The sequence below is a fragment of the Barbus barbus genome, assembly GCF_936440315.1.
Source record: "Barbus barbus genome assembly, chromosome: 34".
NCBI classification, from domain to species: domain Eukaryota; kingdom Metazoa; phylum Chordata; class Actinopteri; order Cypriniformes; family Cyprinidae; genus Barbus; species Barbus barbus.
Genome location: NC_136762.1, coordinates 2,371,519 through 2,386,929, shown reverse-complemented (window position 1 = coordinate 2,386,929; position 15,411 = coordinate 2,371,519). Strand labels below are relative to the sequence as shown.

The following is a 15,411-nucleotide window of genomic DNA, read 5'->3' as shown; positions in this document are numbered from 1 at the left end:
CTGTTTTGCAGGCGTTCGAGAACACTTTGAAGTCATGGGAGGACAAACAGAGAGGCGAGATTCCACGGTTAGTTTCCCAGCATGCATCGCAGCCGGAGATCGTTTCTGAAGAGGAAACTGCTCAGATCAGCCTGTTCGGACAAGCAGCCGGCACACTTATACACAGGTACAAGAATTTTAGAAATTAGTACTTTTATTCATAAACGATGCATTAAATTTATGAAAAATGACAGTAAAGACATTTATAATGTTACAAAAGATTTCTATTTCAAATAAATGCTGTTCTTTTAAACTTTCTATTCATCAAAGTATTCTAAAAAAAATAAATGTATCACAGTTTCTACAAAAATATTGTGCAGCACAACATGGATAATAATCAGAAATGTTTCTTAAGCAGTAAATCAGTATATTAGAATGATTTCTGAAGATCATGTGACACTGAAGACTGGAGTAATGATGCTGAAAATACACAGAAATAAATTACATTTTACAATATATTCACATAGAAAACAGCTATTTGAAATTGCATTAATATTTCGCTGTTTTTACTGTGTTTTTAATCAAATAAATGCAGCCTTCTACATGTTCCACATGTATAGATTGAATGTGCATGTGTGTGTGTTTAGTATCAGGGAAGTGGCACAGTCTCATCACACTATCGAGCAGGAATTGGCTCATGCGGTCAACGCCAGCTCTAAAGCCATGGATCTGGTGTACGCAAACTCCAAGAGCAGCGGGGTGAGTCAGCGTATGATTATGACATAACTCTGGCTCTGGTTGGGTTCCTCATGACCTCCTTGACATGCGTCGTGTGTGTGTTTGTAGGGTTTGACCTGTAACGTGGTGATGGAGATGGTCAGTAACGTCAAAGCTCTGCACAGCGAGACTGAACTGCTGCTCGCGGGAAAGATGTGCCTGGTGAGTGAATCATACAGAGAAATGTGTGTGTTTACTGTATCGGAGAAAAATGAATGTGAGAAATCAATCAATATGGCAGCTGATGGAAAGAAAGTCCTGCCTTTCAATTAAAACAGCCAATCGGCTTGTTGATAGATTAATTTACTGTAGAACTTGACTAGGAAACACTAAAACACTGTTGTTATTGAAATAAAATAAAATATCAGTATTAGATGAAAAACAAAAAAGATAATTGAAATAAAATGTTTAAGGTGAAGTACTAAAATTAATTTAAAATAAAAATAAATAGTAATATAGAAATAACTTATTTGTTTACTAAACCTGTCAAAAAATAAAGTATAAAAAAACTAATACAAATAATGAAAGATTTTTACAAAATAACTAAACTGAAAATATACCAAAAATATATTAAATATGCTAAAAATACTTTAGTAGTATATATAGATAATATCGATAATATTAAAATATGTGCTGTATTTCTATATCTATTTTTTTTTTTTTTAAATAAGCGAGTGGCATCCACTTATCTTCCAAAAAAGAAAATAAATGTTAACATATGTAAAATTTGATTTAAATAATAAAAAAATTAAATAAATAATTGTTTTTATAAAAATGTATTACTTGAAATAAAAAAAAACATTGACATAAAATGAAATATCTTATTAAATAATATATTACTTGTACATGAAATATACAAATATTACTTGTATATTAAACTTTATTCTAGCTAGTTGCCAATGCATTCTTGTTTAGTTTGAGTACTAAAAATATCTAAAACTAAAACTTAATAAAAACTATATAGACATATATTTTTTTAAAAGCTGATAAATTCCAAAAAAACAACAAAATTACTAAAAATGTAACAAGTTAAAGTGAAAAAACCCCAAAAACAAATATATATATATACATATATAAATATAATATTATTCAATAATCAAAATATTAAAGAAACTAGAATAGTGTAAATAACACTGCACCTAAAAGTATAGTGCTATAGTTCACTATCCTTATGTTTGTTTAGGGAGTGGTGTCATCTTCCTTAATGAAAAGAAAAAGTGGCATCCAGTTAAAATAAAATTATTAAATAAAAATCAGTAATCATAAACAAATGTGATTGGTCCATCCTGACCAGCGCTGACAAAAGTATTAACAGATGTGATGGTGTATTAATTATATCTGTGTGCTTTAGCAGAGACCTGGTTTGTAATGTTAATGGTTGAGAGACATGATTGAGTTCAGTGGTTTGGACCCATCATGCTCTGACTGCAGCTCTGTCTCTGTGTCTCTGCAGCAGCTGGATCCTCCTCAGAGAGATCAGCTGAGCGGTGCGTTGAGTTCAGTCGCTCAGCAGTTACGCAGACTCACAGACATCAGCTGGCTCAGTCAGCTCATCGACCCGGCCGACGACGAGGTGCGTGACATCCAGCTGTTTTTGGGAGGTTCTGGTGTCTCTACTCCAGTCTAATGTGTGTTTGTGTGCAGGGTCAGCTGTCTGATTTCTCCAAGCGCAGTCGTAGCGCTAAATTCCGCCTCGTGCCTAAATTCAAGAAAGACAAAAACAACAAAAACAAGGAGACGTGCGCCGCCCTCAACATGCCAGGTATGACCTGATCTTTGACCTCTGACCTCGTCAGGGACCGTGCATGAGTGTGACACGTGTGTGTTGTGTGTGCAGTGAATACGTGGGGTGTGGATGAAGTGGGCGTCTGGCTGGAGATGCTCTGTCTGGCCGAGTATAAGGAGATCTTCATCAGACATGACATCAGAGGACCGGAGCTGCTTCAGCTGGAGAGGAGAGACCTGAAGGTATTACCGCTCAAATACGATGAAAGATGGACATATATAGATGCATTACTTGTTCTAATCCAGGAGGTTTCCAAGAGGGCTGCAAGGGGTTCGTGGAAAAAAAGTAAATAAAAAATAGCAAATAGTGTAAAAAATTTAAATAATAAAGGTAAGATTCAACTTTTAAAATGATTCATAAAATTTTATATAAATGACTAATAAATAAATAAATTTGTATTATTTTAATCAATGTTTTTTGTTTTTATGATAAATAAATTAGGTTTAAAATGAAAATACATTTAGTTTAAAATAATAATAAATAAAATATTTTTTTAAATAGACAAGAATTACATTTGAATTAAAAAGTATTAATTTGATTTAAATAACACAATTTATTTAATTTAAACAAATAACTAAAATTTTATTTAACTAATTAATAAATACATTTGAGTAAAATAAAATATAAATAATTTATTAAAATAATAAATAACTTAAAAATAACATTTGTTAAATAAATAATAAATTTGAGTTAAAGTAAATATTAATTTGATTTAAATAAAGAAATTGATTCAAACAAATAAATAAATAAAAAATTTGATTTAAATGAATAAATATTAAAAAATCTAAACAGGTTTAGTAAAACTAAAACCTAAAACTTAAACTCCATAGAGAAAAACTAATAAAAATGACAAAAACACAATAAAATTCCTACATTTTTAACTATAATTAAAGTGAAAACAGAAAATATAAAATAAAATCTCACAAAAAAAATAAACAAAAAACAAAATATAGTTCAATTTGAACAAAAAACTATAGTAGTATATGAATAACACTGCACTTAACAGTAAAATACTATGAGTAAAAACATAAGTTTAATTTTGGTTAAACATAATTTTTATAATAGACACTAAATGTTTCTGTATTGGTATTGTACACATTTATAATCTTTACACCTGAAAAGATATAGCTGCCTTTTAAATTTTAGTATGGGGTCCCTCGCATGAGGATGATCATATTTGGGGTCCGTGAAAATCCCTGTGATTATCAAATGCTATGTTGTGTACAGAGCAATATGTGTACTATTTGAGTCAAGAACTAGACCTCAAGCATCTCGTGTGTGTGTGTGTATCAGGATCTGGGAGTGACTAAAGTCGGCCACATGAAGCGGATCCTGCAGGGAATCAGGGATTTGAGTCGAAACAGCACAGCCAGCGAAGCCTAGACACTCCACAGCCAATCAGATGCCTCGTTCGGATGTGACGTAGCTTCACCGGCCAATCAAACGCTCAGTCACGACTGTAAGCAGCCATACTCCGCCCACCACCTCATAGTGACCAACGGCCACTCGACTCGACCAATCACAGTGCCTTCTGTTCTCCACCTCTGTGACATCGTCGCTTTGGGGAAACTATTTGACTACCTAGAAGGGGGAGATTTATTAAGAGCCATGCGAGGGTTGAACCAATGCCACAGACTTTAAAGAGCAAATGAGCATTCACAGAAGACAGCATGAAATCCAAGTTCACCCTTTAAAGTAATGTTTGTCTTCTAAATCTGTCATCAAAATTTAATAATCATTTTAATTTCCTATCATGTCACCAAGGCCCAAATTTATACTGTTAACCAATAATCCTAAACCCCATGTTTCACGATCCAATCAAATCCCAATGGATAACATTAGTCCCCCCTCCATTATTTTCTGCTAAATATATAAATTTTTCATAAGCTAAGTGTGTGGTGAATGCAGATTCATGTTGTCTTGAAGCTCTTTGGCTCTGTTCAAAACCCAGTGAGCTGCCTTGCTGTCTACTGCCTTCTTAGCCACCAGAGACTCTCATTGATCCTCAGATGAGCATAAAATACAATGTAATATTGGGTCAAATAATTTTCCATTTATGCATTTGGCTGATGCTTTTATCCAAAGTGACTTGCATTGCATTGAAGGTATAAAAAATTTAATGAATTATTAAATTTCATTAAATTCAATTAAAATAAAATACAATTTTATTATAAATTATTACAATAATATAAATGCAATTATAAAATAAATATAAAATAAAATAAAAAATTTGATTAAACAATAAATGAATCAAATAAATACAGTTATAAAATTGATTTAAAGATTTAATATGCAAAAAATAGTCTCCCACCCAAATATTTGTTTATCCACTAACATTGCATTCAAGAAATAAAATAGTTAAACTAAATAAAAAAATATATTTGATATAATACAATAAATTAATAAAATAAATACAACTATAAAATTGAGACTTCTTATACAAAGAATTGTATTGAATTATTTTAATTGATTTATTCCAGCACTGAACGAACAATAGTCATACTTTCTCTTCTTTGTCCACTTTATCATACATGTGATGCTACCTTAAAGTGTGTGATGCCTTCAAATGCTGTCTAAGTAGGGAGCTCATTAGGTTTGGGAAGGTGAAAAGCGTCATGAGACCTTTAACATGTTGCTGTGACAATCAACTGTATTGACTTATCAAACTCGACCAATCAAACGCTCCGCTTTTGCCCGCCCCTCCTCTTCCTCTTCCCGGATGCTTTAAAGTTCCACCAGCATTCTGAGGAATCGCATATCAGCCTGAAACAAACGTCCATTCCTGTATTATCCAGATGCTCCGCTCTAGTGTGCACTGCTTTCAGACCAAACGAGACGTAAATGTTGATGCAAACACTTAATGAAGCTCTGTCTACCGCATCTTAAAGTGGAAGTCAGCACACTGCGTTTGACCGTAGACTTGTGATGCTGTTGCCAGAGAATAACATTCAACATGGAACATTCCTTTAAAACAGATATGTCTCATATGTTGGCTTTAAAAGAGCATATTTGACAGATTCAGTCTGAACCAGGTGACCTGATAAAAGCACTCTCTTTTATGTAAATCAAAGAAATCACTGTGAAATCTCATTGGTCAAAAACTTCAGTCCACATCATTACATATCAGTGGTTTTCAACCTGAGGGCCTCAAAATGACTTAAAATAAAACAAAACAAGCATTAAAGAGGGCCAAAACATTTCATATCTTAAGCAATTATTTGAAGAACAAATCTTGAAAAACCTGGACATATGATGAAGAAACTGGTTTCTAGATATGGAAAATAATGAAATTGTATAACTCTATAGGCATTTATAGAATGAATATACATTTTTGTAGTTATACCAAGCTCTAAAACTAAAACTTTACCAAGTTTTTACATTTATGCATTTGGTCAATGCTTTTATCCGAAGTGATTTGCATTGCATTCAAGGTCCAAAAACAATCCTTACAATACCAAGCTCTTAGATCAGGTTAAAATGGTAAAATCCTTACCCTTAAAGTCATGCACAATGCAGTCAAAAAGCTTGAGAACCACTGCTATATATCTGAAGTATGATTGACTTTTCAACCTGTTTTGTTGGACTTGTAATTGTGAGTTTGAGGCATTGCAAGTTGAACAAACTGAAGTTTAGAAAAGCTCCCACTTGAGTTGTTCTGAGTGCAAGCAGCTACTAGTTTACCATGTTTCTGTCTTCGGTGTTACCTGCTGCACTCTCTTTCTTCTTCGAGGTCAAGTAGTCATGAAGTATATTAGCTGTGTGGACTGACACAGTCAGTCATGTCTGGTTAGGACACATGAAATACTATACATAATGCCATACAAACTTACAATGTCACAGTCGCCTTGACAACAGATAGAAATGTTCTCTATAGTGTTTCTAAAAGCTTTTTTTACAAACTTTTCTGGGATTGAACATTGACTGAGACAAACCCTTTAACTGCTTTGCACACTTCAGTGTGTGTTTGAGTCTACATGGTGTCTTGTTAGATGTCAAGTGTGTGTTTCTCTCTCCTTCACATCCAGTATTACAGTCGAATCAGACTCATATCATGTCATTTTGGACTCCAGGGGCGTCCGATCTCTCTGACTGTTAAGTATTTATTTTATTGTTAAGTTATAACTTACATCCATGTGACGCAGTCCATCTTTTATTATTTTGTATATAGGCCATTACTAAGACTGTAAATAACTTGTTACTGTACAGTGAAACTGTCTGTATTAAAACAAGGTCTGTGTAACTCTAAACTGATGTCTTTTGTGTCAGATTTTTTTACTAAACAGAAGCAGAGTATTAACATTAAATAGTGTCACTGTGCTGCACATATATTTTTAATTGACTTATTAAAACTTTTATTATAACAGTAATTTCACATTGTACAGTGTCATTTTGGTGTATGTATATATTATTCTATTTTAAATTACTTCTATAATAGTAAATATGTAAAAGCATTTTTTAGGACAAAATAAATTAGTTTTAGAATAGTAATTTAAAATTTTTATTTTTTGCAATAGCAATTTATTATGCATTATAAATTACATTGTATAGTGTCATACCATACATGTATTACTTGTATAAAAAATTAATTTGTTTTAGAATAGTGATTTAATTTTTTTTTTGTATAATAGTAATTTAATAGCATGCAAGTAATGCATTACATTGTATACTATCAAACCATACATGCATTCATTTGAGTAAGAAAAATAAATTCGTTTTAGAATAGTAAATAAATATATTTTTTTTATATATAATAGTAATTTAATAGCAATTTTTATACATTATAAATTACATTGTATAGTGTCATAATTCTGTACATGTAATTTTATTTTTATTACAAAAAATCTAGAATAGTAATTTAGAATTATTGTATAATAGTAATTTAATAGCAATTTATTATAAGTAATAAATTACATGGTATAGTACTATCGAAACAATTTCATTTAATTTTTTTATTAAAATAAATTGTAGAGTAGTAATTTAAAATGGTTATTTTTATAATAGTAATTTAATACAAATATAATAATCAATTACAAAATCAAAAAATTCATAGCTCACAAATAAATATTGCAAATATGCATAGGCTATGGGCTATGGGCCCCAATTAACTTATCCTATTCCTATCAGCAAATGTAGGCTATGTGTTTTTTCTGTAGGTTTTTTTTTTTTTTTAAATAGTGCTTTGGATCCATATCTTTGCGTTACTGCACTTTATTAAAAAGAAAACTTGAAACGAAAATGAAAAATATTTCTGCGTTGGCCGGGAATCGAACCCGGGTCAACTGCTTGGAAGGCAGCTATGCTCACCACTATACCACCAACGCCTGATGAAACTATGACAACATCAGTGACTTTTAAAAAACATTTGTGTTTGTTCACTATAAATTGTTTTTGTGTTGCTTTGTGAGTATAATAACAGCTAGCCACATATATCATGATCTATTTAATGGTATTAAACATAATTCCGTCAATTTCCTCGTCAAATTCCTTCAGTTAGCATTAGCCCGATAGCTGCTGCATTCAAACACACACACACTTAAAAACAGCGCCACTCCTCGATCTGCTGATTTAGTCTGTTTTACTCTAAAAATCAAACATTAGCTCTTTGTGAATACCTGCGTGATTCTATTTATTTATTTTAGCGTTTATCTGCTAGTATACGTGTGTGATTTGATCAGAGTATAAGGTGTATTTTGTGGTTTAACAGGCGTTTCATCTCAAGACTATTCACTTTTGGTTCAGAAATGGATTTATTTGGTGATCTTCCGGAACCTACAAATGATCCAGGTGGGTTAATTCTCACCAATAATATAATAATAATCATCTTGCATGTGTAATAGGTGTTAGAATGAGTGATTTACGCTAAGTTGTGCAGTTAAATACAGTGCATGCTTCACGAGCCTGGCTTCGGTATTACCAACACAAAAAATGTCTACAAAAATAAACAATAATGTGCCTAATTTTATAACTAACGTGTTAAATTAATGTGATTATCTTATATATGCATGCATACATAGTCTCTCGTTTTGAGAATATGTATACTGCAGAATCTGTTCTATGTTTATATGTGAATGCATGAAAATCTGCCTGTGTTTCAAATCCTAGTGATCCTATCTCACAAGTGTGTGCCTCAAAAATGCTGTCTTGGTAGGCAGCTTACTCAATTTTGAAAAATAGTCTGTATTTATTGATGCAGATGCATGGTTTGGAAGTGGTTAACTTATCTCTGTCTCTTGAGTGTAAGGATTGGTGTTAATTCTGAAGTTTTATTGAGCAGGTCCTGTTAAAGCCAAGCAGCTGGATGAGGGCACAGAGGAGAGAAGAGGAGAGAAGAGGAAGAGAGACGTCCGCTCGGAGGAGACAGAGGTGGAAGACAAGAAACAAGAGGAAAAGAAAGTTTGTAAAGGTTTTCAGCTTTCCAGGCACATTGTGTTGTGTTGCTGACAGAGGGTGTGTTCGGAGTGAGTGAGTGTGTGTGTGTGTGTGTGTGTGTGTGTGTGTGTGTGTGTGTGTGTGTGTGTGTGTGTGTGTGTGTGTGTGTGTAGTGAGAGAGAGAAGATCTGTGATGATCTCGGTCTCTGTCTGTTTGTTGTGTTCCAGCAGATCTTGCGAAGCTGGCAGGATTTGTCTCAGCGAGACGCGGTGAACGAGAGGAGATGCAAGATGCTCACATTCTGCTTCCAGATCTGACATCCAGCTCCACCAACCTACCCTCGCAAGTGTGAGTGATCCATCTATCTGACTGTCTGTCTATCTATCTATCTATCTATCTATCTATCTATCTATCTATCTATCTATCTATCTATCTATCTATCTATCTATCTATCTATCTATCTGTCTATCTGACTGTCTATCTGTCTATCTATCTATCTGTGTGTGTTGTGCAGTTCTCGTCTTGCGTACTTCGCTGTGTTTGATGGTCACGGTGGAGCTCGAGCATCACAGTTTGCTGCTGAGAATCTCCATCAGACGCTGCTCAGCAAATTTCCTAAAGGTAAAGCCCATCTGCCCTGATCCTCGTCACACTCACAGCTACAACAAAAAGCTGTTCCCATAATGCATCATGATTTGCAGGTGACGTGGAGAACTTGGAGAAGCTGGTGAGGAAGTGTCTGCTGGACTCCTTCCGTCAGACTGATGAGGATTTCCTGAAGAAAGCCTCCAGCCAGTGAGTTCTGCTTTACAGTTTTTGCCTATTTGCCTATTGCTTGAACACTATAGACACGCTTAGACCAAAGTAACAAAACTTGAAGGAGTAGGACATGGTCGAAGAGGCTATGCATGGAACAATATTTCAGATGATATTAGAGCAACGTTGGTGGATCATGTGATAAATCATGGCCTGACAATGAGGGAAGCTGGGCAGAGAGTCCACCCACATCTAAGCCGGTTCACAGTTGCATCCATCATAAGGACATTCAGACTGGAAAACAGGTATGTCTTCAACTCTCCACTCCAGACTGTATTTAGAGTACTGTACCGTATCACATTACTGTATCACATGTACTGTATTGCAAGTTGGCTAGTGCTCTTTTTGTAACAAAAAATGGTAGTTTTGTGGAACATATAGTACATAGCAGTGTACCATTGAGATATCCAAACCAATAACAATTTGTGGTTGCATTTTTCTACAGAATGGCTAGAAGACCTTCTGGGGGTGGTCGGCAACGCCTGTTCACCCAACAGCAGGAACTTGCCATTGTGGAAATGGTCAGAACAATGCAATGCAATCGTATTGGTGGTGGTGTGGCGCAGTGGATAAGACACATGCCTTTGGTGTGAGAGACCCGGGTTCGAATCCACTGTGAGACACCAATGTGTCCCTGAGCAAGACACTTAACCCCTTGTTGCTCCAGAGGCGTGCGACCTCTGACATATATAGCAATTGTAAGTCGCTTTGGATAAAAGCGTCAGCTAAATGAATAAATGTAAATGTCTCCACCAGCTACAGGAACAAATACTTGCAGATAGGCAAGTATTCATCAACATCGAGTAGACATTACCACGATCAGACGTGTCTTGGTAAAGCACAAAATCACATTGAAGCAATTGTACAAGGTCCCATTTGAGAGGAACTGTATCAGGGTCAAAGGACTTTGACAAGAATATGTACAGGTAAGTGTTGCAGTCCTTTACATTTACAATACAGTATTTATGTAATCCAGTACAGTAATAGCTGAGTATGTACCATTGTATCAGTACCACATAGATGTATGCAGAGAGGGACACAGGTACCTGTGTGTGGGGGGGGGGAGTTCTGTATGTGTAGTAATGTAGTTGTGTGTTTTGAGTAATGCCACCCATCCATGCTATGTATTTTTTTTGTTGCAGAAAATCTTGGACATGGATGGAGCTGCACAGCCTCATGAATTCATTTACATTGAGGCCGGTTTCAACCTCAGCAAAACTAGACGACGGGGTCGTAATATAATTGGCCAAAGGGCAATTGTGCACGTCCCGGGGCAGCGTGGGGGAAACATCACAATGTGTGCCGCCATAAGCCTTCGAGGGCTACTACACCATCATGCCAAACTAGGTCCCTACAATACGCAACATATACTAACATTTCTCGATGCACTTCATGATGCAGTTGTACAGGACAGATCACAGCAGCTCAGGTTTGTTGTTGTCTGGGATAATGGCTGCTCTGGTCCGGGACTGGTTCACCAACCATGATCAATTTGAAGTTGTATACTTGCTCCTTACTCGCCATTTCTAAACCCTATCGAAGAATTTTTTTCTGCTTGGAGATGGCGCGTATATGACCGCCAACCACATGCCCGCATGCCTCTTCTACAGTCAATGGAAGAGGCATGTGGAGACATTGAGGTAACGTCAATCCATGGATGGATTCGGCACACAAGGCGTTATTTTCCCCTTTGCTTAGCAGGAGAAAATATCGCTTGTGACGTTGATGAGATCCTGTGGCCAGATCCAAACAGACGGCAGGATCTGTAATCCCACCCATGCACAATTGGCCTGTTTTTCTGTACAGTAGTGTATTTTGTGTTTTATTATTGTATTATTCTTGCGTTACTGCATGTACTGTAAAGTATAGTATTGAGTTGATGTCATTTGTAACCTTTCAGTACTTTAATTTTTGGTTGTTGTGAAAACCTTTGTTGGAAAAAAAAACAGCACAAAAACTGTAAGTGTTGCATTGAGCTTCACAGAATGCTAACTGATGAACTGAATAAAAACAGTGAAAATTAAGGACTGCAAGGTTTTATATAAAGTACACTAGTGTGTTGCTGCTAATCTGAAAGTGTATTCATATGATGCAAGTGTGTCATTTTGTCATCAGCGTGACATTTTGACAAAGGGTTGTTAGGTTTCAATCCCAGTGTTGTGTCTTGTGTGTAAAGTTTTGACACAATGAGCCGAAGCTTTGCAAAAAGTGTTCAAGCAATAGGCAAAAACTGTAATTGGTTTTGCTGGATTTGAAATGAAGCGAAGTAAAAAGTGTGTGTGTGTGTAGGAAACCCGCGTGGAAGGACGGCTCGACAGCCACATGTATGCTGGTGGTTGATGATGTTCTGTATGTGGCAAACCTGGGAGACAGTAGAGTAAGTCTGAAGACTAAAACTGAACTCCTTTCTATTCAAATGTTAATAGTTCATCAAAAATTAAAATGTGCTAACCCTCAGGCCATCCAAGATGAGGATGAGTTTGTTTGTTCATCAGATTTGTAGAAATGTGTCTCTGCATCAGTTTCTCAGCAATGGATGCTCTGCAGTGAATGGGTGCCGTCAGAATGAGAGTCCAAACAGCTGATAAGCACATCACAATAATCCACACCACTCCAGTCCATCAGTTAACATCTGGAGTCAAAAGCTGAAACAAATCCATTATTAAGATGTTTTTACCTCAAATATGAGTCCATAATCCATAATGCTTCCTCCAGTGAAAAAGTCCATCTCCTGTTGTCTCTCTCATCAGAATCCAGCCCCACATTTGTTTAGAGCTGTTCTGGACTGTTTTGGCTTGTAAATGCTGCTTGATCTGTGCAGATTTCTCTCCTGATTCAGACCAGAACGCTTTGGAAGCGTTATTATGGATTATGGTATTTGAGTTAAAAAGTCTTAATGATGGATTTGTTTCAGCTTTTGACTCAAGATGTTATTTGATGGACTGGAGTGGTGTGGATTATTGTGATGTTTTTATCAGCTGTTTGGACTGTCATTCTGACGGCACCCATTCACTGCAGAGGAGCCATTGCTGAGACACTGATGTCATGCTACAGTTCTCCAAATTTAATGAAGAAACAAACTCCTCTACATCTTGGGTGGAATCTATATCTACATCTTAGATTAAATGTTCAGCTAATTTTTGGCTGAATTATTCCTTTCAACATCAGATTTTATTATAATTCTTCTGATTCCACTGAAACCACAATGCGAAACATCTTAATGTTTTGTGTGTGCATTAGGCAGTGCTTTGTCGTTTGGAGCAGGCTGAGGATTCTGGGAAAAGGAAGTGTGTGACTCTGGCTCTCAGTAAGGAGCACAACCCCACCATATATGAGGAGCGCATGAGGATTCAGAGAGCGGGCGGCTCGGTCAGGTGTGTGTGTCTGTGTCTCTGTGTCTCTGTGTGTGTGTGTGTGTGTGTGTGTGTGTGTGTGTGTGTGTGTGTGTGTGTGTGTGTCTGTCTGTGTCTGTCTGTCTGTCTGTCTCTGTGTGTCTGTGTCTGTCTGTGCCTCTGTGTGTACGTGTCTGTCTGTGTCTGTATCTGTGTGTGTCTGTGTGTCTGTCTCTGTGTGTGTGTGTGTGTCTGTCTGTGTCTCTGTGTGGGTGTGTGTGTGTGTGTGTGTGTCTGTCTGTGTCTGTCTGTGTGTGTGTGTGTGTGTGTGTGTGTCTGTATCTGTGTGTCTGTGTGTGGCTGTCTGTATCTGTGTGTGTCTGTCTGTGTCTGTCTGTGTCTTTGTGTCTGTCTGTCTGTCTGTGTGTGTGTGTGTGTGTGTGTGTGTGTGTGTGTGTGTGTCTGTGTTTCTGTGTCTGTGTGTCTGTGTCTGTCTCTGTGTGTGTGTGTGTGTGTGTGTGTGTGTGTGTGTGTCTGTCTGTCTGTCTGTGTCTGTGTGTGTCTGTCTGTGTGTGTCTGTCTGTGTGTGTGTGTGTGTGTGTGTGTGTGTGTCTCTCTCTGTGTGTGTGTGTGTGTGTGTGTGTGTACGCAGTCATCAGGAGGTGTTCTGGGATATGGGTCATGGTTGTTGTAACTGGGTGTGTGTTCGCAGGGACGGCCGTGTGCTGGGAGTGCTGGAAGTGTCTCGTTCCATCGGTGACGGTCAGTATAAACGCTGTGGAGTGATTTCCACTCCGGACGTGCGGCGCTGTCAACTCAGTCGAAATGACAGGTGGGTTTAATGCAGAAACACTTTGTTTACTAGGAAGTATTCTCGCTATTATGTGGTTTCAAACCTGTAGGACTTTGTTTGAAGGATTTAGTGTTGTGTGTGCTTTTAGGTTTGTTCTCTTGGCGTGCGATGGGCTTTTTAAAGTGTTTTCTGCAGACGAGGCCATTCAGTTCGTCCTCAACATTCTAGAGGTGTGTATTTTAATGCACTTCCTCGTTCTATCTGCCAGCATTATTATAGAAAACTTTGTTTAAAAATTGTTACTTGAAAAATAAACGCTAACTGACATAAAATATTAAAAACTTATTTTATTATGTAATAAACATTATTTTCATTTACTTTAACTTATACTAAAATAAAAAAAACTATAAAAACTTTGTTAAAAAAAAGTTACTTTAAAAATAAGCGTACACTGAAATAAATAAAATATAAAAACACTTATTTTATTATAGAATACATTTTATTTTTATTTACTTTAACTTGATGTACTAAAATAACAAAAATAAACCTGATTTTTTTTTTTTAAATAAAAAGGATATAGACATTTTATATATATATATATATATATTTGGATTTTTTTTATTTTTGTTTTTCATTTTTATTTTAAATATTTTTTTATATATATAAAAAACTAACAAATAAATAAAAATGACAAAAACAACAAAATTGCTACAAATATTTAAAATAAAAATGAAAAACAAAAATAAAAAAATGTAAATATTAATAAAAACTATAATGGTATCTTATTTCTAGAATAACTCTGCTGCGTGTATTGTATGATACAATGGTTTTATTTTTTAGAATGAGACTGTGGAGCAGAAGGAGGGGCAGAGTGAGGAGGCGGGGCGATTTGAAGCAGCTTGTCAGCGATTGGCCAGTGAGGCTGTGAGGCGGGGCTGTGCGGACAACGTCACTGTTATTCTCATCTCTATTGAGTTCTGAAATCATTACAGACACACACACACACACACACACACACTTCCATTCAGAATCTTTTCTGTTACACAAACACACACAGGTACACATGAATTCAGAGGTAGTACATTGTGCTGAAATGAAAATAAGGTTTATTATAGAGATGTTTGAATCTCAACTTGTTTTTGTTTTTTTCCAAAGCAGGGCTTTTGAAAACACTGTGTCAGATTTTAGTATTTGTGCTGTTTGGCATCAAATACTAAACAATAAACTTTTATACAATCTCACAATATCTGTGTCCTGTCTGAATTGCTGTGTATGTGAGTCAGTGTGTACTGATTGTTTAAAATATCAGCAGTATTAAACTACTGATTCACTTTTGAAATGGCTTTATTTAATATTTTAGATCTCTTTTTTTATTTAGTCTGCGGTTTTGTGTAAATATTAGTTAAAGGGTTTGTTTAATGTGTTTTTATTAATGTGGTTGAAAAACTATTCTATTTTAGTTTTTTTGTTTTGTTTCAGATTTATTGTATTTGAAATGCTATTTTATTTGAGATGTTATCTTATTTTAATGAATAGTGTTCAAAAAAGGTTATTTTAT

General features: G+C 35.6%; 2 protein-coding genes across 6 annotated transcripts in view; both read left to right on the top strand.

The window, feature by feature from the left end:
- LOC306853775 (diacylglycerol kinase delta-like) overlaps positions 1-4,047 on the top strand; it is a 30,438-nt gene extending 26,391 nt beyond the window's left edge. For both annotated transcript variants that reach the window (XM_079391422.1, XM_079391421.1), the window contains 7 exons: positions 12-166; positions 627-738; positions 826-918; positions 2,210-2,329; positions 2,401-2,518; positions 2,594-2,724; positions 3,836-4,047. In XM_079391422.1, coding sequence (XP_079247548.1) covers positions 12-166; positions 627-738; positions 826-918; positions 2,210-2,329; positions 2,401-2,518; positions 2,594-2,724; positions 3,836-3,925 — 819 coding nt within the window. In that variant the 3' untranslated portion in view covers positions 3,926-4,047. The remainder of the gene's footprint in view (positions 1-11; positions 167-626; positions 739-825; positions 919-2,209; positions 2,330-2,400; positions 2,519-2,593; positions 2,725-3,835) is intronic.
- Positions 4,048-7,873: 3,826 nt separating this feature from the next.
- Positions 7,874-15,095, top strand: LOC306854247 (integrin-linked kinase-associated serine/threonine phosphatase 2C-like). Of its 4 annotated transcripts, XM_079392101.1 has the most exons (12): positions 7,874-7,942; positions 8,247-8,326; positions 8,645-8,686; positions 8,817-8,945; positions 9,140-9,260; positions 9,427-9,533; positions 9,614-9,707; positions 12,018-12,105; positions 12,969-13,102; positions 13,773-13,892; positions 14,002-14,083; positions 14,694-15,095. In XM_079392101.1, exons 1-12 carry the CDS (start codon positions 7,875-7,877, stop codon positions 14,832-14,834), a joined length of 1,206 nt encoding a protein of 401 aa, XP_079248227.1. In that variant the 5' UTR covers position 7,874; the 3' UTR covers positions 14,835-15,095. The 4 variants fall into 4 exon arrangements, with proteins under 4 accessions (XP_079248227.1, XP_079248228.1, XP_079248229.1 ...); XM_079392102.1 differs by lacking the exon at positions 8,645-8,686; XM_079392103.1 differs by lacking the exon at positions 7,874-7,942 and having other exon boundaries at positions 8,066-8,326.
- Positions 15,096-15,411: the final 316 nt, after the last annotated feature.

What these genes read in the sequence shown, in the direction of transcription:
- LOC306854247 (XM_079392101.1), top strand. Translation starts at nt 7,875, where the DNA reads ATGACAACATCAGTGACTTTTAAAAAACATTTGTGTTTGTTCACTATA. An exon ending in GGAAAAGAAAGTTTGTAAAG is followed by an intron (nt 8,946 to 9,139) that starts GTTTTCAGCTTT and finishes GTTGTGTTCCAG; the next exon opens with CAGATCTTGCGAAGCTGGCA. An exon ending in CAACTCAGTCGAAATGACAG is followed by an intron (nt 13,893 to 14,001) that starts GTGGGTTTAATG and finishes GTGTGCTTTTAG; the next exon opens with GTTTGTTCTCTTGGCGTGCG.